At 44.4% G+C, this 24,026-nt stretch overlaps 1 protein-coding gene across 1 annotated transcript in view; it reads right to left on the bottom strand.

The window, feature by feature from the left end:
* Positions 1–24,026, bottom strand: part of LOC126050439 (ras and Rab interactor 3-like) — a 172,019-nt gene that overhangs the window by 20,465 nt on the left and 127,528 nt on the right. Inside the window, exons 21-22 of the mRNA XM_049828303.1 lie at positions 6,562–6,634; positions 3,422–3,513 (exon numbers count right to left, since the gene is read on the bottom strand). Coding sequence (XP_049684260.1) covers positions 3,422–3,513; positions 6,562–6,634 — 165 coding nt within the window. The remainder of the gene's footprint in view (positions 1–3,421; positions 3,514–6,561; positions 6,635–24,026) is intronic.

Raw genomic sequence — 24,026 nt, 5'->3', positions numbered from 1 at the left:
TGCATAGATGCCCACAGATTTAGGGACAAGGGGAAGATGGGAAACCCCTGGAAACATAAAGATGCAGGTAACTAAATAACTATTTCAGCATGCTTGGTCCCTGGACACATCGCTGACACTGACGGCACACTCTTCTGGGTGGATTTACAGGGGACGCGAACGGGGCTGCCACACAGCGCCTGAACTCTGCCCTGTGCTTGGTGTCAAGCCCGTCTCACTGCAAAAACAGCATGTGCTGGACCCCAGAGGGAACGGATGGGGCTGCACATGCATGGGATGACCCTCAGTGCTGAGCACACGATACAGCTCTCAGGACGGTGCCTTCAGCTGTGCCTTGCCAGGGTCCCGTTCTCCCCGTCAGCTGCACCAGCGTAGCCCCCAGCCCATCACAGGGAAGGGGGTGCAGGGCTGAGCCAGCCAGAGCCCTGGGCAGGGTCTGCCTGTGCCTCTTCCTCAAAACCAGCACCCCGGAAAAGCTCAAAGGGACTTCCAGATAGGAAGGTCATAGCAGAACTCAAAACAGAGCTAAGAAACTCTTCAACTAAAGCCAGCGCAGAATGGGGGGTGAACCACATTCAGATAAAATCTCTCCCTTGCCCACTGCATCCCCAAAGACAGGCCACTTCTTCCCATTTTGCTCCCCAGTGCAGCCGTGACTTTTCATGGCTTCCTGCTTGCAGCTGGCTCCATGCTGTTGCTGGAAAAGCCATCTTCTTGGTGCCGCTGCCATGACGTGCCCTCTGGAGGGGTCTGCCTTTCCCCCTCGGTGCCCTGAGCCCACTGCTGCCCTTGCCTCCCTGTGCCAGCGATGTGGTCCCCTGGGCCACCGGGACAGGGACTGTTCCCTTCCCTCCAGCAGGTGCAAGTGCTGCAGGCAGGGCAGGACGGGCAGGCTGACTCCTCGCTGTCTCTCCGCTCCCTCTAACCAAGCATTTCTGTAACATAGGCACAGAGTAAGCCATGCATAGGTGAACTAAAAAACTGTCCGTTCCCATCAAGGCAAAATTGCTGATTTAGCCTCTCATAGCCTAGGCTAGGGTCCATGGCTAATTCAGCTTTATAAGCATGTCAGCATGTTTTCTTAGGGAGCCTAAGGTTAGAACAGCTTTATTCTCTGATTTCCTACCATGAGAGGGAGGCGAACAAAGAAGTTTGAAATAAAAGTGTTGCCATGAACAGCAGCACTCTTGACAACAGAATTCGGGAGTAGACGTGCAGATGCAACCGCACGTAATAGCATTGCACTGCCAATCCCCTCACATCTGAGACTGGCAGGAGTATGATTTCCTTTAAAGGCTCCAACTCTCCCGGGTATCAGCAAATGCAGGACAGGGGAAGTTGCTTGCTTAAGTCCAAACATAATGCTGTGGAGTCTCATGGGCTGAGGAAATGGTGAGTAAACCAATTTACAAAAGGCAATTTGCTTATTTTTCTCAGTAGTGGTCAGGATAAGACACTGTGATGAAAATGCGATGCTCCATTCCGACCATGAAGGACCAGATGAGATGGTCCTACCAAGGGTTACACAGCTGCTTCAGACAGACTGTTTCTCAGCCCAGCCGTACTGTCTCGTACAGCAAGAAAGGCATCCCAGGATCATCTCCAATTGCTATCCTGGCTCTTCCCTTAGCTTATATTCTGGGAGGGATAATTAAGCAGTTTGAGACTTTGGCACGTCTGTGATGGTATGTGCTCTTTGTGCTGTGCAGTCACGCTAACTCTCCTGCTAAAATACCTTCTGTACCAAGTGAGGTCAGGACTAGAGGGCCTGCAGTACATCCTCTTTGACTATACACATAACAGCCAGATCCTTTGTGGAACAATCCAGCTTTCAGGTAAGCATCTTACTTCTACCCCCTCAAAAAACACATCACTTTGAAATAAATAAAAAGCAACATACAAGAATTTCAAACAATGCTAGCTTTCCTTTGGGAGTACCACTTCGGGCAGCACTTATTGTTTGTGTACCCATTTGTATCCATGAAATTTTGTTCCAGGAAGCGGTAAACAGCATCACTTATTACTTCAGCCTGTTTGACTTTACTGAGACAGCATGCTACCCCAGGAAGCTAGCATCATTTCCCGGGAAATCTTTACACAACAGCAGGTTTTCTTCTTTTGTCAGAAACTTTCCTGGCATGCAATGTACTGTGACAAGTAAACCTCCAAGCATCACCACTTTTATGACCACCAGTGTACAGGAGAGAAGGAAGAAGACTACAACCAACATTGCTTTGGTGCTTGTGCTTTCATTAACCCTTCCTTTCAGAAGTTGCTGGAGATCATTGCCTGAGTCAGTATCTCCTCTGCTGGCTCAAATTAGACCAAAGGTTGGAGAATCATGATACACTTTTTACTTTTTAATCCAAATTTTTACACTTGTTATAATAAAACTAATAATACGTTTGCAACTTTCTATTTCAAATGGCAAAGTACCTTTCTTTAAGCAGGAAGTTCTGGCTGGACACCCATACTTAAGGATGCTTTGACAAATTAGAACATATTCAAAACAGAGGATGCTGAAAGTGTTAGAGGCAAATCTAACGGTTAAATTCAACAAAGCTGCCTGAACTGAAACCAGTGGGGTTTGCCCATGCCTTCTCAGAGGTTTAATGCAGAAGATCCAAAAATAGATCCCTAAAGCCTCAGGGTGCTCTAGTGAGTATCTCTAAGTGAGCTAACTTTTCAGCTTTCACCATTGTTTGGCTGTTTTCAACAGCTGAGGGAAAACTGAAAAGCAAAGTAGCATGAGAGTAGCTAACTGTAATAGCTGTCTCAAGTGGAGTATGTTAAATGGGAAGGAATGGGAAGGAGACCTCCTTTAGTTAACAGAACTGCATTTCCCAACTCTGTAACTTGATACATCTGATCTAAAATTTGTTCATTTGGTGCTGCCTCTAAAAATAACATTCTTTTTTGTATCTGATTAGCGTGAGGCAAGAGAACATGCTGGGACACTACACATTTCTCTACCAACTAGAAATCCTGCAAGAGGAAGCAGAAAGATCAAAATTAAAAAATATCACACTTCCATCAGCATTGCCCCCACACATCAGAAGGGGAAATTGCAAAGGTGTTTTCGTCATTTCATATACCTCAGATGCCAGCTACTTCCCGTGTGTGTAAGCTATCCTGAGAGGCTGTGCTGCACTTCAGTTGTTGAAAGCCCCAGCTTACACAGTGAGACTGTAGGTCCCACACCGCGCACAGAAAGTCCAAGTGGAGGTTTATGTCCAAAGGGCCTTTTTCCCAGTGTGCTTCTATAAACATAAAGATCATAAACATCTTCTCTCTTGCTTTCAGGCCTCCTCAGCTATTCTGAAGACAATAGTTCATCTATCCTCCAGCTGCATTATGTCTGTGCGAGGCACCATGGTTCTCACAGGTCTGAGTGAAATTCTGGCTGCTTTGAGGGACTTACCTATCCCTAGACTAGAGATGATTTCAAGGTCTTGAAAGCTACTGGCTTCTAATATTGCTTGTGGCAGCTTCAGGGTGAAGGGCAGCAAATCCCTGTAAAAAGAAACACAGTGAAAAACCAACGAAAGAATAAACCCCACAATTTTTAGGAACTCCAGATTTTACTGTTTGTTTTAGTGATTGAATTGGCTCACAATTTCAGCCCTGTTCTGCAAAGTCCTGAATGTTGTCAAAGGAAGATCTCACAGCCAGTAAGGCATCATGGACATTGTGCCAGCTTGGGTTGCTCTGATTTCACAAGAGATCACCAGCTCCTGTGGCGATGCTTCATGCCGTGCTGCTGGCTTAATCACTGCGTCTTGGCTTCCTCCTATGAAAACAGCAGGAACGCCTCTCACCTCAGGGGAGGCCACAAGGGTTGAAATACCTTCCCATGAAAAGTGAGGTGTTGCAAATGGTAATTATTGTAATCAGAAAAGCCATTCTTTTTGGTGTGGAGGGGATCTGCAGTCCTTTTTCTCTCCATTTACCCCTCTCTCCCCACCCTGCTTCCTCTTTTAAAAATCAGTGTAAGTGTAAGGCACGGTGACAAGGCAGGACACGGTGGGGTTACGGAAGGAAGACCCCTCCTGAGGAAGGGTAGCCCCTGGGTGAAGTGACAGACAACGATGAAGTGTTGCGTGACACTGAGAAAACACATATATCCCTCCACTCTTCGCTCCCACACTTCTGACTGCTTGGTTTCTGCAAAGATGCTGTATTTTTATTAAAAAAAAATAAAAATACAGTTTCTCAGAGGAAGTTAGTTGGGTTTCACTGAAACACATCCTAAGTCTCAAGTAATTTAAGGGAGCTCTTGGGCTGGTGGTGAACTGTTCAGGTTTGCCTCTTGCCCAATAACAATTCACTAAACCTGTTCCTACCTCAATTCCCATCCTAACAAGGACTAGAAAAGCCAGTAACAATAGTCCCTAAAAGGTAGCAAGGAATGGTGCAGAGTCATTTTACACATTAAAAAAGGTAACAAAATGTTCTGCAAGCTGCAGGAAATTATGTTAGAAAAAGCTGGCCTTGTGAGTAGGTGGTCTCCACTACACAAATGCACACCCCAAAAATGTGCATGACTGTAGGCCTGGGGAGGACAGATCTGTTGACAGATGATTGCAGGGGGGGTATTTTTGTCCCTATTAACAGATACATATCTTACTGATGTACTGTGTACTCCTTGAGTTCTCTGTGCACCACTGAGCACTCTGTTGTCACATTGTTTGACGTAAGCTGATGTGATCCCAGGATTTTTTTGTCATTGCAGATATCAGGTTTAAAAGAGGAAGAGGGTCCATGGACCTTCTGCTTTCTTTGTTTGCTAATGTTATATGCATAAGAAGTTCCCTTCCTTTTTTTTTTTTTTTTTGGTAGAAAAATACATCTAAATATCAGGAAACATTAAGACACTACTGTAATAGAAAAAAATCTGGTTTTATTCATGGGGCAGCAGTTTGCAGACAAGCCACCAACTCACCTGTTACCTACAGGTGTTATTTTTGTGATCTAAGGTAATCTACACAGGCCAAACCTTCTTTTGAGAAGAGCCTGTCAGCCCTGATAAGCTGTTTCCAGCTATTTATAGATGACTATTTAGTACAGCCCTGAGAACAGGCCTCTCCACTCACCATCACGGAGAGATCCGACAAGCTGTCAGCAAATGGTAGGCCAGTGCCTAAGCAGCCTTTTTATTACCTGCTTCTCTCAGAAAATTATTCCCTATTTACCTTGTCTTTTGACAGCGACCTAAGAAATCGCATGAACCATCTCAACATGTATTTGACACTCAGAAGTAACACCTATAACAGGAACTAACAGAAAAGCTTTTCTTTCTTTCTGAGACTCAAGCCATGATCCTTTCTGCAGGAAAGCAGAAGTGAGCATATTTTCCTTCCCACCAGCCATTTGACTAGAAATGCCCAATTCTTGTTTGCATTTGGGCTCTTCTTTGCTTGGTAAGACAGAAATCTTTATATGGGTCCAGGGGTTAATTTATGCCCATTCTATAGGGTCTATACGCATCTAGGTGGCTAAATGTCTTTTCCTTGATGGGGGTGAGACAGAGCGTGGTCCCTTGCGTGAGGGTAGGAGTCCTGGCCCAGCTGCGTTGAACTCAGCTGGCTGCAGAAGCCGCCCTCAAAATAGTGCGAATATTACTGGCTGGGTGAGCTGCAGCTCGCCGTATCATACCATAGATAGCCTGTTCCTACTATGTGACCTAATCAAGTCTCTAACACAACTGCCTTGTAAACATATCCTGAATCTGCTTTCCCCTTTTAAATGGAAATAACTACTTTAAGAGTCATCTAAGTTTATATAGGGGAGGTCAAAAGTTTACATCCAACTCAAAACCAGGCCTGCTGCAGCTGGAGTGGGGCAAGTAGGTCGTGGAGGTATCGCTGCAGCATACTGGGCACAAACACACAGATTACAGGAGACTGCAGACACATGGGTTTAATTACACAGCGGCACTCATCAGCCGTTGATCAAACCTTGCTCTAATGAAAATGACCTTACAGGTCTTTCCCATCTCTGTGCCCACTACATTTGGTATTTCTGCACAGAGCAAACAAACAAGGTCTCTTCTTTATCACTTTATTTTATTTTTAAATTTTGGCTCAAGAACAGAAATTGTTTCAGGACTACTCTCCTTGACAGATTCCCCATAGGTGACTAAGTGCTCTGAGTCTCCTGCAGGCAACAGTCCACTAGCAGGCTTACTAAGTCACTGCCAGGTGTGTGTGTGTGTATGTGTGTGTGTGTGTGCTTAAAGCTGCTTTTAATAAGACATGGCTAATCCAGGACCCTTTTTCCTCCCTGCCCTGCTAGCCCCAGTCCTGTGTGGGTGCAGCCCTATGGACCCTCCTCAGACAAAGCTTCCCGCTTCAGGGACAGCTGTGGTTATGGTGTGCCTGGCTGGAAACTGGGTAACCTGGCCCCATCATAGATACCAGCATTGGAAATACCTCCTGGTCTGGCAGGTTAGAGGAGACTGGAGGAAACAGCTGGGGCTGTGCTGTGGCTGGATACTGGGAAAAGGCAGTCCAGAGGGGAAAGCGAAGCGACCCTCCCATGGAAGCAATGAATCCAACTCACCTACTGACACAGTAGAAGGCAACCAGTTTGAAGACATCCTCAAATACAAGGACAGATCCTTCCAGGTACAGGACTGATGAAAAACAAAAAAGACAGTCAGCAACTGTTGTCATTGTGCTGTATGGTAATAAAGCTGGTGGGTTTGGCTCACACATCTTGTATTCTGTGATTGTCCAGTATTTGCATGGGCTAATATGAAGAAGCATAAAGAACTGGCTTCAGATGGCCAAATGCAACGAGATTCTTGAGGGAAACACTAGAGAAGAAATGTCTCAGCCTGGCTTTCTGAATGGTTAGCTCAAGATATCACAGTGTTGGGAAGTAATAGAAACAATGGGAAGAAAAAAACCCAGGTCACAGCCAAAAGGTTCATTACAAGCCCATCTATCTCTAAGGATGTGCATATCCACAATACATACGCGGCTGACCTTGTGACTCTCCATGCTGGAATCTGGTTTGGTCCGGATGGACAAAGTGCTTTGAAGCAAAAATACTAGAAATTACTGTTTCATTACTATGTGTGTGGGCTCTGACCTGGGTCATGCAGGCAGTGTGAGCACAGCCTATTTGTATCTCCCCTGTCTTCTCCCTCCCATTGTGTTATACAGTGACAGCACTTTCCTTTAAGTGTCAAAACACAATCTACACCACATTGCAGAGTTCTTCAGGATGACCTCTTTTATAACAGCATGCTATGACACTGCGTAGCCCAAATCTCACATGTTGTTATAGAGCTTTTGGCTGCTAAGCTAGAAAAAATTCACCGGCCAGTGGAGAAAATTTCACATTGACCGATAACCCAAGGCAGAGAGAAAGAGATGGATCTGCAGGAGAGAAGTGTCCATCTTTGCTTCAGCTTTATAGTCTCACAAATTGTCTGTGCTTGTATGTATGCAACACACCATCACAAACAGAGACTGACAAGTTTAAGGAAATCTGTGGTGAATTCTCAAAAATGCCTGCTTACTGGTGGTGGACAACTGGAGCCTTAGAGCTACAGGAGCACACCGCGAATCCTTGGGGAGCAGCACCAGCTCACACCCATGTAGCGGTGCCCACAGCTGCTCCGCGTCTTCCTTTGCTCCGTTTTCTAAGCCACAGCTCAGAGCTGTGGACACGAAGCTCAGCTATCGTGATTCAGCTTCCTCAGTCTGCCATGATTCACAGCCCTGTGAAACGTCTCCAGCTCCTTGCCCCTGCCTGCCTGGTTGTTAGTTCCCCTCAAAGCAGGGTCTCCAGCACCTGTGGGAGCGAGACATCCGCCTGGCTCTCCTCTCCCTCGGCTCCATGCACTGGATCTTGTTCTCCAGCCAGCAGAGGATCCCACTGGAAGGAAATGTTCAAGCCTGTCTCTTGTTCAGCTTCACAGTTCATTCCCCAAACAAGGCATTTCTTCCTTTTACTTCTCCCTTTGTCCTAGCCCAGGGCTGGCAGGTTGCTATTTTGGGCTGAATACACCAATGTAGGCATTTTTTAAAGAGGCAAAGGCTGTGTAATTCTCAGAAGTCATTCCTAACATCAATTTGTTTTGGATCAGCATGAACAGATCAGCCTCAGTGTGTGCACTGATACCAGACTGCAACGTGGAATTTAAAACATACTTCAAGCAAAGCAATCCTTTTCCCTTACTTTTCTCTCACAACGGGAAAAAATAAGTGTTCGGCAAGTTTTTTATTTTTCCATAATAAGAATCATGTTTCAGTCAGGGATTTTCATTAAACATCTACCATGAACAATTTCTATAGTTTGAAATCCATCTGCTTTGCAGCTCTGACACAGGAAACAAAAATAAAGACAAAACCCAGTGCTGTTCCAGAGAATGAACCAACACCCAAGAGTCTGAACTCACTTGAATCTCCAGCAATTAAATAAAGGCCTTTATGTGGATGACCGTTTTAAGGACTTTTTTTCCGTTAAGAACCACATGTTCACTTTGGCATCCCAAGTTGCAGGTGTACATAAGAAAGCAGGCTGCACCTGCACGTGTTTACATACATGAGCAGATTGCTTGGATTGGGACTAATGATTGTTTCTGTGCCAGGAAGCTCTGCCATTTGGGAGCTTGAATTTTAGACAAAAGAATATTAGTCCGAGCTCCTCAGCATCAGGAGTATCCACATAGAAGTACATTGTCACCATACAGCTACTTCTCCTCCCGTATATAGTTAAATAGCATAAAACACCACAAATCACCAGGACTTATATAGCTAAAGCAGTCTAGGTACAAAAGCTGCTGGAGCTTAAGGACAGGAGTTTTCAGCAGGTGGTATATAGAAACTGGACTGGCCCTGATCTGCTCTGAGAGGTCATAGAAGGTAACAAAATCAAGTGTATTTGTCAGCAGGCTAGAATTCGTCATACAGAGACCCACAGCTCTGCTGGGACATTTTTGGGTGGCCTGCAAACAAGTAAGAATAGAAAAACACTGCTTTAGATGCATCATTACTCAAAGTACTAGCACCATCAGAACCAATACTCTGCCCCAAATTTATTCCAAACAGTGACAGTGTCAAGCAGTCTGTGCAGGGCTAGCGCGGCCACTTGGACCCGCTCCCAGCACAGCACCCATGGGGAAAGCCTTGCAATCTCCTGTGGGACAGGTCTTCCTTGGGAGAAACTATAACGCTTTTTCCTTAACCTGTTTTTATCTAGACACCTGCTGACCACCAGCAGGCATCACTGATAAGTAGTCCTTTCTGACTGTTTTGCTGTTCAGTGGCAGATGATGAGTTTGGTACAGGAATGTCTATGGTGGGAATGGTTGTCATGTGCTTGTGGAGACCATTAGAGTGGGTCCTGTTGCATGTCTCTGATTCTTGGAAAGATGCAGAAAATAGCAAGTTTGTACAGCTAAAAGGGCTCCGCTGACTGTTGGGGACAACGTATCTCTCCCCCCAGCACTGTTACTGCCCTCAAGGCACCCTGTTCTGAGAAGACAGTCAGGACGAGGTGCTTTTCTCTGGCTGTGGACATGTTGTGGGTAGCTGGGGACATTTCACTGACATAAGCACTGCTGCTCAGGGAAGGATGATGATGTTGCCGTTTATAGGAACTTCTGACTTTTGCAAAAGCTGCAAGCAGACACTTTTCTGCTAGACTGCTGTAATCCTGCAGAAACAAAATTCACCTTTCTTGGGCTCATAAAACTACACCCAGGGCACCTGAAGAGCAAAGAAATCTCTGTGTCTCACCAGAACAGTGGCAGGATGTCAAGAATATGATGAAAAGCGACAGCAAAAATAGGCTGGGTTCTGTGAGCCAAACATACTGCCACAGCATATTGAGGTTTACCTGATATTTAGAAGCCCACAGAAAAAAGTCACCTTCAGGAAATAAAAGGAGAAATGTGTAGATCAATGGGCAATTTTGAGCTGTCTGAAATGAAGATATCAGAATTAATTGAAAAGTTTTTTATGTGTGACAGAAGCATTAGTAACACGAATTACTGGTTCACTGTTGACCATACTCTGTTTTGTGATCCTTGTGCAACTCAATAAGTGAACAGGACATGGCCAGGGTATGAACTGCTATAAATATTTATCATTGTCTCATCTTTCCCTTTACTGCACCAACATGCTCTGAAGAGCGTCACTTTTAGGCACTGACTGGAATCTGTCTTCATGTTCCCTTTACTCTTCAGATCTCCCCATCATTTCTCCATCCAGATGCTGATGTTTTTGAGTCACGCTGTCCCTGGGCATGCTGCTTTCCTTTCCTCTTTGACTTTTCCCCGCAGAATTGTGTTTGCTAGTCCTGTTGTTCTGGTCACATGGACAAACCACCCCAATTTCCATCTTCTTACTGCTTACGTAGGCTCATGGGACCCAATTACTTCAGCTTCTTCTTCCCTAATGGCACTGTTAGTCCTATTCACTGTTTTTGATATCCGTGTAATCCTTCAGAGACATCTGAAGTCAAAGATTGAATTCCTTATTCTGCAGAAGTTGTGTTGACAGAGGACTACTGAGAACACAACCATCCTCAGAAGTCCTGCTTGGATGTGCTTGAGATGCTCTCGTCTTTCCAGATTCTGGCATGCTGTGAGATATGTCATCATGGGAGTGATTCTACTTTTCTATTTTTATTTTAATATTAGAACTCCCCAGTCTCCTCTCCTAACCAGACCTCTCACTGGTGTTTCCCTCCTTTGCTATAGGTCTCTGGCATGATACCACAGGTGCCATGACCTTGCTCGCACTGACCCTTGCAGCAAGCAGCACTGCCAGCTTTGCTGCTGTTCTGCTCCAAGGCAGAGGTTACCGATCCTACTTCCAGACGTTGACGTTCCTAGCTGTTGCACAGGCCAAGTTAGCAGTTTCCTGCCCCTGGGGAATGAGCCCTTGGCATTGTAGTAGAGGACTGCAGTGACTATCCTACCGTAGCCCTGGTGCTATTGTGTTTGTCACGATACATTGCGCTTGTCGCACCTGCCGTGCTTTACAGAGATGTATGAGAGCATGACGTAATTCCTTCAGGTTATTGCTTCAGTTCCCTGAGCATGTGCAAATCTCCTTCTGGCCCTCATTCATGCACCTGGCTGGTGGTGGTATTAAAAGAAAGAGCTTTAGCTGGAAAATTTAGAGGGAAATTTAGATTACATTGCTAGAAGTCCTTAAAGTGTTTGCGGTGTCTTTCTGCAACAGCTCTGTCTGTTTGAAAGTTCCTAGTATCTGTGCCTAACATTGCTCCCTGTATTACTTTTTGATGACCTTCTGGACAGTACTGTAAGGCCTTCAAGTGCTGTGTTCTTGTAAAACACTGTCACTGTTCATCTGTTTTCTCTCCTCAAGGCCTTTTTATTTCTTCTGCAATCTGATGCCTCTGCTTCTTCCATCTGATGTCTAAGCTGTAGTTTCATTTTGGTGCACGGTTTAGAATGTCTTGCAACCCAGGTCTGTTTTGTCTTTCTTGTCTTTCCTAGTGATTCTTCCATGAAACTGTCAGTTGTTTCTGTTTTTCCCCCTCATCAAGGAAGCACAGAAACTTCCCTGGTTTGGACTTCTGCCAGAGTCTTCTGTTGTGCATCCAACTCATGCTTTCTTACAGGATTTCCATTTTATAGTTTCCTACAGAGTTTAATCTTTCTGGCCGCGATGAAAAAAATCACTGCTGGTGGCAGTTCCTGGGAAATTGAAACTAATGAATTACGAAAGTGATAAAGTGTTAATGAGCTTGGGTCTAGAGTGTGAGAGAAATCTATTTTTAACCTAGGTTTTTCACAAAATATAATTGCATTGTGCAGAACAAAATTAATGCCATTAAACAAGATGGAAAACACAGGCTTTTGCACTCTTCTCAGGCTGGGGTTGAGTGGAGGGGGCACTCGACAGAGTTGGCTGCTTCCCTGTGCGCCATGTGTGTGTATCCTGGTGCTAAGAAAAAGGACCGTCCTCACATCTAACAGCCACAGGGGTCTTGGCCACTCCACTGGACTTTGGCTCATCCACATCCACCCAAGCAGATGGGCAGCGCCTTGGTGTCCACTTAGATTTTATGCCTTTAGTTCAGCATAAAATCCTGCTGCTGCCTGGTCTCGTTGCCTCTGCTGCAGGATGCTGGAGCAGAAACTTGTTACAGTAATTTCGCTGCTCTGTTTCCTCCTTATTGCGATTAGTGTTTCAGCAGGGTTGAGAGGGCGGCTCTCAAGGGTACTTCAAGCACAGCTAACCCAGCTAAAACAAAAGTGTCACAGCTCCTCAGTGCTTTCCTTACAGGTATCCATGTGAGCAGTCCCGGGTGGCCCATGGGCACTGCCAGCTGATTCAGGGGTTAAGAGCAGAGCACAGTCTGGCAAATGGCTGTTTGGTTTCAAAGCACTTGCCTTCCTTGTCAGATCCTCACCCTGCATCTCCTTTTTACTGCTCGAATAAACACCTTAAAGTCTGTGGAAATTCCATACCTGGTTTGCACTGTTTCTTCAGCCAGAGGCTGGGGAGATCCAGGACTTCTTCTCAGGACCAGATGGCAACATGAGGTTTAGCTGGAGTTTCAGAGGTAGCCACCCAGGGTCTGTCTTCTTGCTCTCACATAGCAGGGCTGAGGGGGAAAATGTGACCTTTCTGAAATGTTGAGGACTGAGAGGGCTCCCAAGGACACCAAGGGGAGTAGGGTGACACATCTGATTGGCGTGGTCCCTGCTGTAAGCAGTTGAGCACTGTGGGATCATTGCTGGAGAAGTCACATTTTCACAGGTAATTCAGCATCCACCCATATGCTACAATGGCAGTACAAGATTTATGCTGCCCAGCATGGTGATTCAAACTGTCAGGGCTCAGGGGTATGGCTGACAAGACAAACTGAATGTAGATATTTGCAAGTTGCTCTCAGAAGGCAAATTTCTTCAGTAAAACTTTGTGAAGTAAACGAAGCTTTCAGATATATAAAGGGTCTCCCCTGTGCCTCATGTAACAGGAAATGACACTATGATTTGAAATTCTGGGGGTTTAGTTCTTAGCAACACTTTCCAGGTTGTATAGATAATCTTGAGAATCAATCCTTGTGTGAAAAATGTATGTTATCATACAGATGTATTTTATTAAGAACATTTTTTTTTCCCCATTTGCTTTGGAGAAAAGTTTATTTCTCTGGCTATGAGATACATCATGAAATACCATAGAGTTGAGGTTAATCATATAGAAAAAGGAAGTCTTCTGAGCATTTTAAGGGAAGCCATCCGGTACACAGAACCACATTCTGTGTGACAGACTTCCAGGAAAAAAAGACCACACTTTCCAAAGGTGAGTGATGAAAAGGACTAACCCACTTTGAAATGGCAGAGGTCAATAGGGTGGAAAATAAAAGGAAAAAATGGTATTTCTGCTTCTGAGAGCTGTGATCCCACCTAGTTGCCAACCTGGTGGAAGAAGGTCTTCTGATTTCCACTCTTCTGAGTGGGATAAATTGATTTGAGGGTCAAAGTATGAGGTCCTTACTGCCCTCATTTTACTTCGAGCAGTATCTTATTTATCTCATTTACAAGTCTAAACTCTTGTTTATTAAGCTTTTTAAGATCTTCAGATAGCAAACTCTGTCCAAGGGCAAAAATTGTAATTTGCTCCAGTTAGGCCACTGAGACAAGGGCACTGGTATTATGGGTACTGATTTAGAGTAGCTGTTTTAAAACCAGTAAGCTTTTTGGGTTATGTTCAAGGTACTAAGCAGAGTAGGGTAAGACAATATTATCCTAGAACAGCACGCATAGTCTCTAGCTCTGATTACACACAGATTTTGCATTATGCCTCTTGGAAGTGAAAAATAAGGCAAAAACCCCAAACAACAAAGCGAGGATTAACAAAACTAACAAGACCCTGAGGGCCTCTTTCCAACAGGCTTTCCTACACTCCTGTCGGTTTAAAGCCTAAAGTAAAAATGAAAATGTTTGCATGGTGAGAGGGGAGGTACCTCTTCAGGATGAGAGTTTAAAAAAAAAAAAAAAGGAAAAAACCCCACCCACTATAAGCAACCAGAATGTTTCCAAAACAACATGTAAACCACGCAGAAACCTGGCACTGTTACATCCCGAAAAAACAGCTGCACAGGTGTCTTATGTTTTAAAAGTGTTTTGTGTTTTAAAATAAGCAGCACATCAAAATGCTGTGGAACTCAGCTCAAATGAGCAGGACTTGGTGAGACTTTCTGCTTTTCCTGTGCATGTGTGCATTTAGAAAAGAAATATGAACTTGCACAACAGGTTATAAAATCTGTCCTCATACCATGTTTTACAATATCCCCCAAGCCCTCGGTTGCTGTTCTTGCCAAACCAAGACTCTGGGCTCCTACTTCAGAGTAGTCTCCTGAGTGGGAACTCCTCAACACTAACTCAATTTTCAGGGTTAATAACAATGGGGATAATGGAGAACTCATCCTTGGCAGGCAGACTGACCTTGGGAAGATGTCTAGGTTAGACATCCTTAGGGGACTAGAAATCATTCAGTCTCTATCTCCAATCAAACCACAGACGGTAGACCAGACAATGATGAAGTCTCCTGTGTCCTTATGACAGCCCACACAGAGGTGGCCTTTGGCCTTGCACCGCCTGTGGAAGCAGATGAGATCCAGCAGAAAGCAACAGCAAAACGGCATTCCTTGAGCTGGAGGCCAGAGGTGGGGCAGAATTGTCTGGTTATCCCATGCCATGGGGTGGACTTGCTCAATAGTAGGTTTTTCATGCCAAGAAGCTGCGTAGGTGACGGCAGGCTTTTCTCGCTAATGAGAAACATGCATAAACAGGGGAAATTAGCCCATGCTGAGCCCTGGGTGATGCAGGCAGATTGTTATCTGTGTCTGAGTGGGGCTAATCTGAAGATAACTAGGGTAGCTCTATGTCTTCAGAGCTGTCACACAGACACACCATTGGCAGCAACAGGAACCACATTAAAAGATAACATTTGTCAGTCTACTATCCTTAACGGCAAGGTGTCTACCATACTGAACAGGAGTCATTTACTATGGGAAAATAGGATATTAGCCTTCATGACCAGAAGATCTCCTTACATGCAATTAAACTGCTTAAAATTTGTACCTTAAGGTCAACTACATATTCAGCTTTTCCATCCTCCCCTGCTAAAAATATGCAAACTTTTATTCATTGACTGGCTAATCCTTGAAAAAAGTAGTCTTGGACAAGTTCTGCTGCTGAAATATATGATTTGCTTAACTGATATAGAATCAGCCATTTTTGGCGAGAGAAGGGAAGAAGGATCTTCTCTCCCAAGGGCCTTGATAACTGTTGTTATTTTTTCAGCACATTTCTGCTTTTTTCAGGCTAGTCAGGCCCAGAGCTGACAACAGTTTCTTACTTTGCCTCAATCACACACTCCATCACGCAACAATAAAGGAAAACATTCCTCTGAAGTAAACCTGAAAAATTGGCTTCCCTCACAGTACAGCAGCAGAGTTGCCTGTCAGGCTATACAGAAAGCATATAAAAAATGTCTGAATAGTAGTATTGGTACCTCAGCGCTGAACAAAGTCAAGTGCTCGGCAGGCAAAGGGCCTCTCTGCAGCCCGGTAAATACAGTGCTGGCCAGGAGCTGGGCTTGTTCAGGGCTGGTGGTACGCAGCTGGCCGAGCCCCTTCAGCAACCTGTGCCTCAGCTCTCGCTCTATTAAATGGGTGCAATGACACTGACTTCCTTGGGAAAATTCGGCCGAGTTCAGCTCGGCAGGGAGGGCAAGGGGCTGCTCCTCGGCACGCTGCCAGCGATGCTCTGCCTCGAGGAGGTTGGCTGCCACAGGGCAATTTGGCCGCAGTTTTGCACTGTCCTCCCACCCATCGTGACAGTGCTTGCCCCATACCTGCAGCCTCCTCTCCTTGCACCACGAGGCAGCTCTGCTGGGTTCCTGCCTCCGTGGGCAGCCTCCTTTCAGCTTTGCCCACAGCATCTCGGATGCTCACGCCATCATCCGGTGCTACAGGATGCGACCCCATCCTTGGTCGCCTACTGCCTCTCTCCATCGTGTTCCCAGACCTCTGTCTCCAGCCTGCCTCCCACTCTTCTCAAAGTCACCAGCCACCCTCCATCCCCATACCACTTCCTTCTCCTTTGCAGGCTTTATTTCACACAACCCAGCACATGGTAGCGCCTCCAAGAAAGCATTGCCCCACCACACCGTCCTGCTTTCACATCCCCACATCCACGCTGCTCACTCCTTCCCAGCCACAACCTACATGAGGGAGAGGAAGACAGGGAGCAGAGGGGCATGAGGTCATGGACACACGCAGCTGGTGGATGAGGGGCTGTGGGAGCGCTTCTTTTGACAGCAGTGTCAGCTCAAAGTTACAGCCTGAACTCACCTAAAACCTGGCTCCTGCCTCTCCTAGGGACAGTGCTCACACCCTTTTCCATCTACTTTACTTGTGCTCATGAGGGTGCAGTACCCTAATTACTAGTTACTGGGACTAATGATGTTTTTGCCTTATATATATATATATATACACATATATATATATATTCAGTAAAATTATAGTCTATAGTAAACCTGAAGTTGAAGATGCTTAATGACCTTCCTGGCTGGGAGACAAGTCTCCAGGGCAGTTCATGAGGTGGTTGCCAAGGCAGTCCCCTCTTTGTCTGCTTTATTGCTGAAGAGCAGCATGGGGTATAAAAAAACCCCCAAAACCCTTGATCTTTTCACTCTGTAATGTCAGGTTTGGCCTCTCATCTATTCAGAGGAAATCAGACCTATAAATAGTCCTACCCTGCTTTTCATGCCTTAGTTTACAGTATTAAGAATTCTTCTTTCCAGTATTGAAAGCTGCAGGGTTTCCACTCAAGGAGGCCAACTGTTTCTGTTAAAGTGACAATTTAAAAAGAACTACGGTACCATTACAGTGATAACAGAAGTAACTGAATGTACTTTCTGATTGGCCCTTCTGCCTGCCCTCTGATGAGCCAGAGGTTGTCTCAAGAGATCTGCCTTAGGAAGGATGGGATGTACATTTACTCCTTGGATTGTCGTCCTCCAGCTGAAAAGTCCCTTTAGCACCTGTGTAAAATCAGTCCAGGAGCCTTGCAGTGCTATTAACTCCACATGATGAAGACTATCTCAGCCCGCAGCAGCAAGCTGAACTCTGCAACATGCCAAGGGGTGTATAATTGCATCTATAGGGCATTACAGGGCTTTTTCAAGCACGTTGAGATACCTCATATGAGTTAATTCAACTGGAAATCTGCACTGATTAAATAGATGGAGCACTTTCTTTAATTTCACCTGCATACAAGGTTATCTACCAAAGAAAGGAAGGTTATGGTTTTTGGGGAGAGATCACAGGTGAGACACTAATCCAGGAAATATTTATGGTTTATTTATTTTTTCACCACCATCCCTCTGTAAATCTTAGCAGTATTTCTCCCAGAACCTGGATCTTCGAGAATGGGAACTGCTTTTGCTGCTGTACTGAGACATCCCTTCTGAGAACTGCCATCTGCCCTGAGCTTGCCCACAGACTGACCCAGTCTCACTGGCTGGTTCCCTCTCATGGGATCACTCAGGCTAGCAGGGACCCCAGGAGGTCTCTAGCCCAATCCCCTGCTCAAAGCAGGGTCAGCCATGAGGTCAAACCAAGTTGCTCAAGTCTTCATCCAGCACTGTCTTGAAAACCTCCCATGAAAATCTGCAAGTGCTACACAAATAAATGGCTTCATCTTAGAAGTCAGTGTCATGAATACCAGCCCATACTTCCATTCATTCACTTCAGCTATGAAGTGAAAGATCCCGTGTTTCTGACCTCAGTCAGTACCACAGATTTCCACCTTTTTCCAACTCCATTCCAGTTCAGAAGGGATCCAAATTAAATGCAATTAGAATTAATTTTAAAAATGGGAGATTGTATTCCTATAGGTTATTTTCCCTTATCCTCTGTTTTCTGAGTCTTTAAGAGATTTTAAGATTACATCTTCAGGTTTTTCTCTGCAATTGTGAGGGTTATTTCTCTTTCTGGGGAAAAAAATACAATTCTGCCTATCCTCACTCTACTTTGTGATTCCAGCAGGCAGGGTGTTAGCAAAAAGACTTGCAAAACTGAGGAAGCTATTGCAAGAGCTGCCAACATTTCCACAAAAATATTCATATCACAAGGATCATCTGCACAACTGGCAACTCTCATTAAAGGAACTAAATTGTGAGTAGACTGCAGTAGCTGAGCTATCCTCCCATTTTTTTCCCATAGCCTCATTTGTGCAGTACTTCAGTGCAGTTCATGTGGGAAAATATCACCTGACCATGCTGTGCCATGTTACCAGTGAGGACTTTGGTCTCTGAATTTGTTAATCCAGCCTCAGCAACATGTATTAAAAGAAATGTTAACAAAATAAAACAGGGAAATCTGCCATAATGGACCATATCTGGCCATAGTGGCCAGGGCACCAGCAGAGTGCAATAGGCAAGTCCATTATCAGCATCTGAAGGAGTTTGAGCCAATAAAGAGCATCTACTGAATTGTTCCTAGTCAATCTGTCTCCTCTGCCCTGCCTCATGCTCACTCAGTGAGTGCCCTCATAGTGCTTGGACCTACCGACCCATGCAGGGACACAGGCAGGAATTTGTATCCCTTGCACTGAGTTCTGCCATCATGCCAAGCGTGCTCACAGCCCTCACCTCAGGATGTAAAGATGAGGGCTTTCAGCAGCTTTGTTTAGAGCTAAGCCTGCAAAGATGAACAAAGTCCATCCCCATGTTGCTCTAATGCTCCGCTGTAAACATGCTGCTGCCTGATTACTGTTGTTTAATTACCATCTGTTACTGCTACAGGACAGTCAGAATGACTGCACGTGCCCTTTTTATCCTGTGCAAATGGCATTAGTCTATAATAAAAAACTTTCCCCCCCCCCTTATGTGCTTGGGAAGGAGGAATGGAAGTGTAGAAGTGGCTGAAGTAACTTGGTAATGATGGACAAAGTTGGCTTTGAGAGTTAAGCTTGCTTTCACAGCGTTAGACTGCACCTATTTTGGATTATTAAGGCAGGAAAGTAGACTGTGAAATCTTAGCCCTTAAATAATCTCTTCCCTTTTCTGATTGATTTCACCCTTCCTAAAATCCAGTGTGCAAAGGAACACTTTTGCTTGTCTAAATTTTGACTCCCCAGCTAGGCCTGCCTTCCTGCTGCCTCTAGACCTGGTGTAACTCTTCTTTCTGTTCTGATGGACAGAGCTTAGAGGGTGGTGGATGTACAAAGTGGTCAGGTCCTCATGAACTTTCACGGCAGACAGATTTCCTTTGGTAAAAGCAGTTAGAGAATTAACCAGGCAGGTAAACTGCTGCTGTTTGTTTTACTTGAGTTGTGGTCTTCTCTGAAATCCCTACTGTCTGTCTCAAGCATTTCATACCAGGCTCCAGCCTGCACTGCCTGAGCTCAGTCTAACTTTAAGAAAGACCAACCAAATACAGTGACCAGGGCAGGACACTGGATTTCTTTATCAACTTCTTTTTTGCTACTAGACTTGGAACTTTTTAGCAATACTCAGGGATTGCTTTTAAACTACTTTTGAGTGCAGTAATTGCCTGTATCTTTTCTGTCAAGGTATATTGTAGGTCCTTACCACAAGCCCATACCATATAACCTGAAGTACAGCTGCTGTCCATAAATGAGAAATTGAGTATAATCTACCATGTCCAATGGTACCGTGCCTCATCTTTCAAAGGTGGTATTAATCGTGATCTGGACATTTTCATGTTACTTGGAGATAATTTATTTTGGCTTTCCTATTTGATTGTGTCAAGGTTATTTCAAGACCTCTGTCATGCTTCAGCTCATTCAGTGTTTGTCTCCACAGAAGCTGGGAGGGTCAGAGCAGGCAGAGTTTTAATTTAAATTTCAGAATTTTTCTGTAATAAATGAAGCAACCATACTACAGACAAGGCTTCACTACAAACCCCACTTCAGCTGTTTACTTATTGATTTTGGGGGCTCAACTCAGACTTGGCCCAGCGCGCTGGAAGAGATGCTTCTGAACAGCTACACCTGGTGGCAGATTGTCCCCTTTGGGTATGGTTTAAATACAGAACAAGGACAGCAACTCCACAATGTGAACAGACCCAGGAAAATAAACCTCCAAGCGAGCAAAGCCAGCTGCAGTGATGTGGAAGGCAGGAGGCAGGAGCATCATTCCAAGAGCAGGCATCTAGCAGGATTAGGCCAACCTCAAACCCCTTAGGACATGAGCCTGAGGAGTTCAGTACTGACTTGGTAAATCAATTCCATAGTTATTTCTATAAAAATCACTATTGATATGAATAATATGTTCTTCTTTATTCTGTGCAATTGCAGATATTTCTCCTGTTTAGCATAATTTTGCATATTTGGAAAGGAATTACATCCTCTTTTTTTGGTACAGAAGAGTTTGGAAAATAATTACTACACATTCTGCACCAAAGTGTATGTGCAATACTCCTGAGAAGTATGAGGTCAGCTCATGTGTTCCATGAAGTCAAATTATTTTCAGATATAATTGATTTCCCAGAAAAAAAGGAAGCATTACACTCAGTATATGGTGCTAGAGCATTCTTCTATTAAAGGACTTTGCCCCCGTGGCATGTGACTTCATAACCCTTTGTGAAAGTAAAAGCTACTGTCACGACCTGCACCCAGTGGTTTATCATACTCAGATGCTTCTTTCAAGCTTTCAGTATATGTTACTTTAAACATGCACATTTACTTCAAACATCTGATTCTTTTCTTTTTAATGCTGCTGCAATGTCACTGATGTCTGTGGAATGATTTCTGACCGTATTACACATAAAGGGGAAGGAGAATCGGGACCTGAAGTTACAACCAGTTTGCTGTGAAGAGCCCAGGGTAGGAGTCAGCTGAGGAAATGGTGCTCAGTTCTTGAGGTATGTGAGGCTAGTGCTCCATTTTGGGATGAAGCAGAAGTAAGGGACAACTCTCAGAACTGTAAGCCCATAAAGCAGTTGAGATTTTAGCAGAGCTTGAGAGGTATCTCCCAACACTGCATCTCTAAATGGAAGAAATCTTATAACAAGCCTTCTCTCTGGGAGACTTCCACTGTTCTGAGTAAGAAGTAAGGGATCCTTCAGGCTGAGAAGCAAAACCACAGAGATCCAAGGCTTTGAAAGTTACCAGGTTTCTCAACTTTCTGATGAACCATGTGGTATCTGCTGTTGGATCTCTACCATACCTGCTGCTGTGACCAGGCTTTAGGCTTTATGTCTGGAGGAATTACAACCAAAGATGAAGAACCAGAAGAAAATTTTTAAAATCCAGTTTCTTCATTCTCCTGTTTTATGATCCTAAGGGCTACTTCACAGAACAGGTGAAAATTCCCCACAAGAAAAAAAAAAAAAAAAAAAAAAAAAGGAAAGAAGTTTCATTTCTTGACCCTCTTACCTAGTGGGTTCTTTGGGGATTTCCAATTTAAAAAAAAAAATCACAATTAAATCTGGTCTTCCCCTCAGAAAACTATACTTCCCTAAATATTTCATCAAATGTCAATAGAGCAGATCTGATACGGGGAAAAGAAAGGGAAAAACAATGATCCACCATTATTTGGCAGTGCAATGCTAGGAAGCTTCCTTTTCTTGCACTTCATTGAATGGCCATCTATATATGCATCTTGGGCTGGGCAGCAACCTCTGTACTGTCATCATGATACTGGGGAAAACCTCTTCAGATACGATCTGAAAAGTAGGATGGGATGAGAACAGCTTTTTACAAACAGCTGAGCAGTAAAACTTGCTGTTTAAAGCTGCATATGGTAAAAGTAAGAGATGGACATCATTGTAGAGATGGCACAGAGCCATCATGTCACCTCTAAGGATAGTGCATCCTTCTTTGTGTCACTCGTGAAGCTTAGATTGCACTGAGTCCTCATGAGAAGGACAAGATGCAGCTGGCAAGGTGCTCCAAACTAGTAAGCTGGGATGGGTTGCAACTTGAATTTTAACAGGAATGGAGGATCTCTGTAAAATCTGAGCGTCAAGGCAAATTCAGCTTTCAGTCTACATCGGAATGCATCCAAGTCTGTGGAGTCTAACGAGCTGAATCAAGGTAACAGGAAGAAAAACTTGTTCCCACTTCTTCAAACCCTTTAGGAGGAGTCCTCTCTCAGAAAGGGACAAACAGCTCTCTGTGGGGCACATTACACAGATCATTGCTTATGTGCCCACCCGGAAAGGAAATGCTAGGAGCAGGCCAGCAAAACCAAAACTGCTTGTCTCCAGAACAGCTGGGACTGGGGATTCTCAAATGGCAGGGGAATTACAGCTGCTCCTTTTGAAGGGCACTGGAAAGGCACCAGCTCTGCTCCATGTCATGCAGACTCAGAGCAGGTAGCTATCGGGAGGATTCACCTCCTTGTCTGCGACGTTCAGTAGCAAGCTGAAACCTCCCTTTTAGGCAAGCACAGAAGACCTAAAGAGGGACTTCCTAAAGTTAAAGACTAGATGCCTGAAAAAACCCTGCCAGTCTACAGTGGTCCTCAGGCTATGCAGCTGGCATGCTTTACACGCTCTCGGGAAGTCTAACACCAAACTTTCAACTGACTTGCATTCCACAGCAAGATAATGTCTCTGGGGGAGCTCAGAAGTCTCCTACCCTGACACTTACAGAATACCCAGGAAGAGTGAAGGGCACTTCATTAAGCTAAGGTAATTCAGACATACCAGGGTACTTAGAAAGGAAGCTCAGATTCTAGTCTTAATTCTTTTAAGGCATTCGGACAACATAAAATTTTGTTTCCTAAAAAAGTTTAGAAAGCAGTTGGAGTAAAGCAGAGACAATAAATCAAAGCTAATGTATTAGGTTACTCTGAGGCACAGAAGATTTACCATCTCCCCTTCCACCAGATATAGTCCTTTGGCTTTACTAACAGGAATTAATTCTATTTCTTCTAAACTCAAAAGCCAGGCTACTTACCCTAAATGAGAAAGGAAGCAAAAGCATGACTGTTTTTATGCCCAGTGTGTTTCTGTCAAAACAGTGCAGGATGGAGAACTGAGAGGCTTTCTACAGATCAACACTGACAGAACTCAAGCTAAAAATAATGTGAATATCCACCATAGGAATGCATCGGCCTCATGGCCGCTGGGATTGCTGCACATGTGATGGCAGTTCTCCTGCTTTTTGAATGAGAGCTAATTTTTAATTATCCTCCTCCACTTATTTTGTAACTGGTATGAAGGTGGTGGAAACTGATTTAATTCTTGCTCCTACCAGAAAGCTGTGTCTCTGAATATATGCTTTGTGTTAAGTTAGTGATAAATTAGAAATAGCAAGCAAGTAAGTTTGAAAAACATGGCAGAAAAGTCTTTCTAGCTAGGCCAGCTCACAGTGAAATTTTTGTACTACATTTTACTTTGCCTGTCCTCAAAGAAATCAGAATTTACGGTGCAGGACACAGGTCAAGAAGTATCATTTCTATAAATAAAATTTCTAGGATGGCAGGATTAAATTTTAAAACTTTTATCCAAAGGAAAACTTGAATCATCAAAAACCAATTCCCCACCATGCAAAACTTAAGCCCTAGGTCAACTTCAAATAACTAAAGAAAAACGTTTCCCCTCCCTGCAGCTAACCCCTGCCCTTGTATTCTTAATCCAGACACCTGAAGTTGTGGCAAAAGGTTTGCTATTCCTGCCTTCGTGCAGGAGCACTGAACATGTGCCTCATCTCTGCAGTTGCATGCTCCAAGGTGCACGCAGATAAGAAAGCAAGCTTTCCTGGGGCGTATGCAGGAGCCAGGCAAGCAGCTGTGCTCTGTGCAGGAGCAACGCTGCAACAGCCTTTGGTTTTGTGCTTGAGATTAGAGCAGATTAAGAGATTCACTTGTCCCTCTGGCTTTAAAGTCTGTTTAGGATGCAGAGGTATGCAAAGAAACATGAGAAGGAAAAAAATTCATTTGAACAACTGTCAAGGGGGAAGAAATAAGCCACAACATTGATCAGTGGAAACACAAGTGTTTTAGCAGAGAGTAAAATATATACCCCAGGGAGCTGGCTTTGGGGCA

The sequence above is a fragment of the Accipiter gentilis genome, chromosome 25 (genome assembly GCF_929443795.1).
Source record: "Accipiter gentilis chromosome 25, bAccGen1.1, whole genome shotgun sequence".
In the NCBI taxonomy this organism is placed as follows: domain Eukaryota; kingdom Metazoa; phylum Chordata; class Aves; order Accipitriformes; family Accipitridae; genus Astur; species Astur gentilis.
This window is presented reverse-complemented; position numbering and strand designations above follow the sequence as displayed.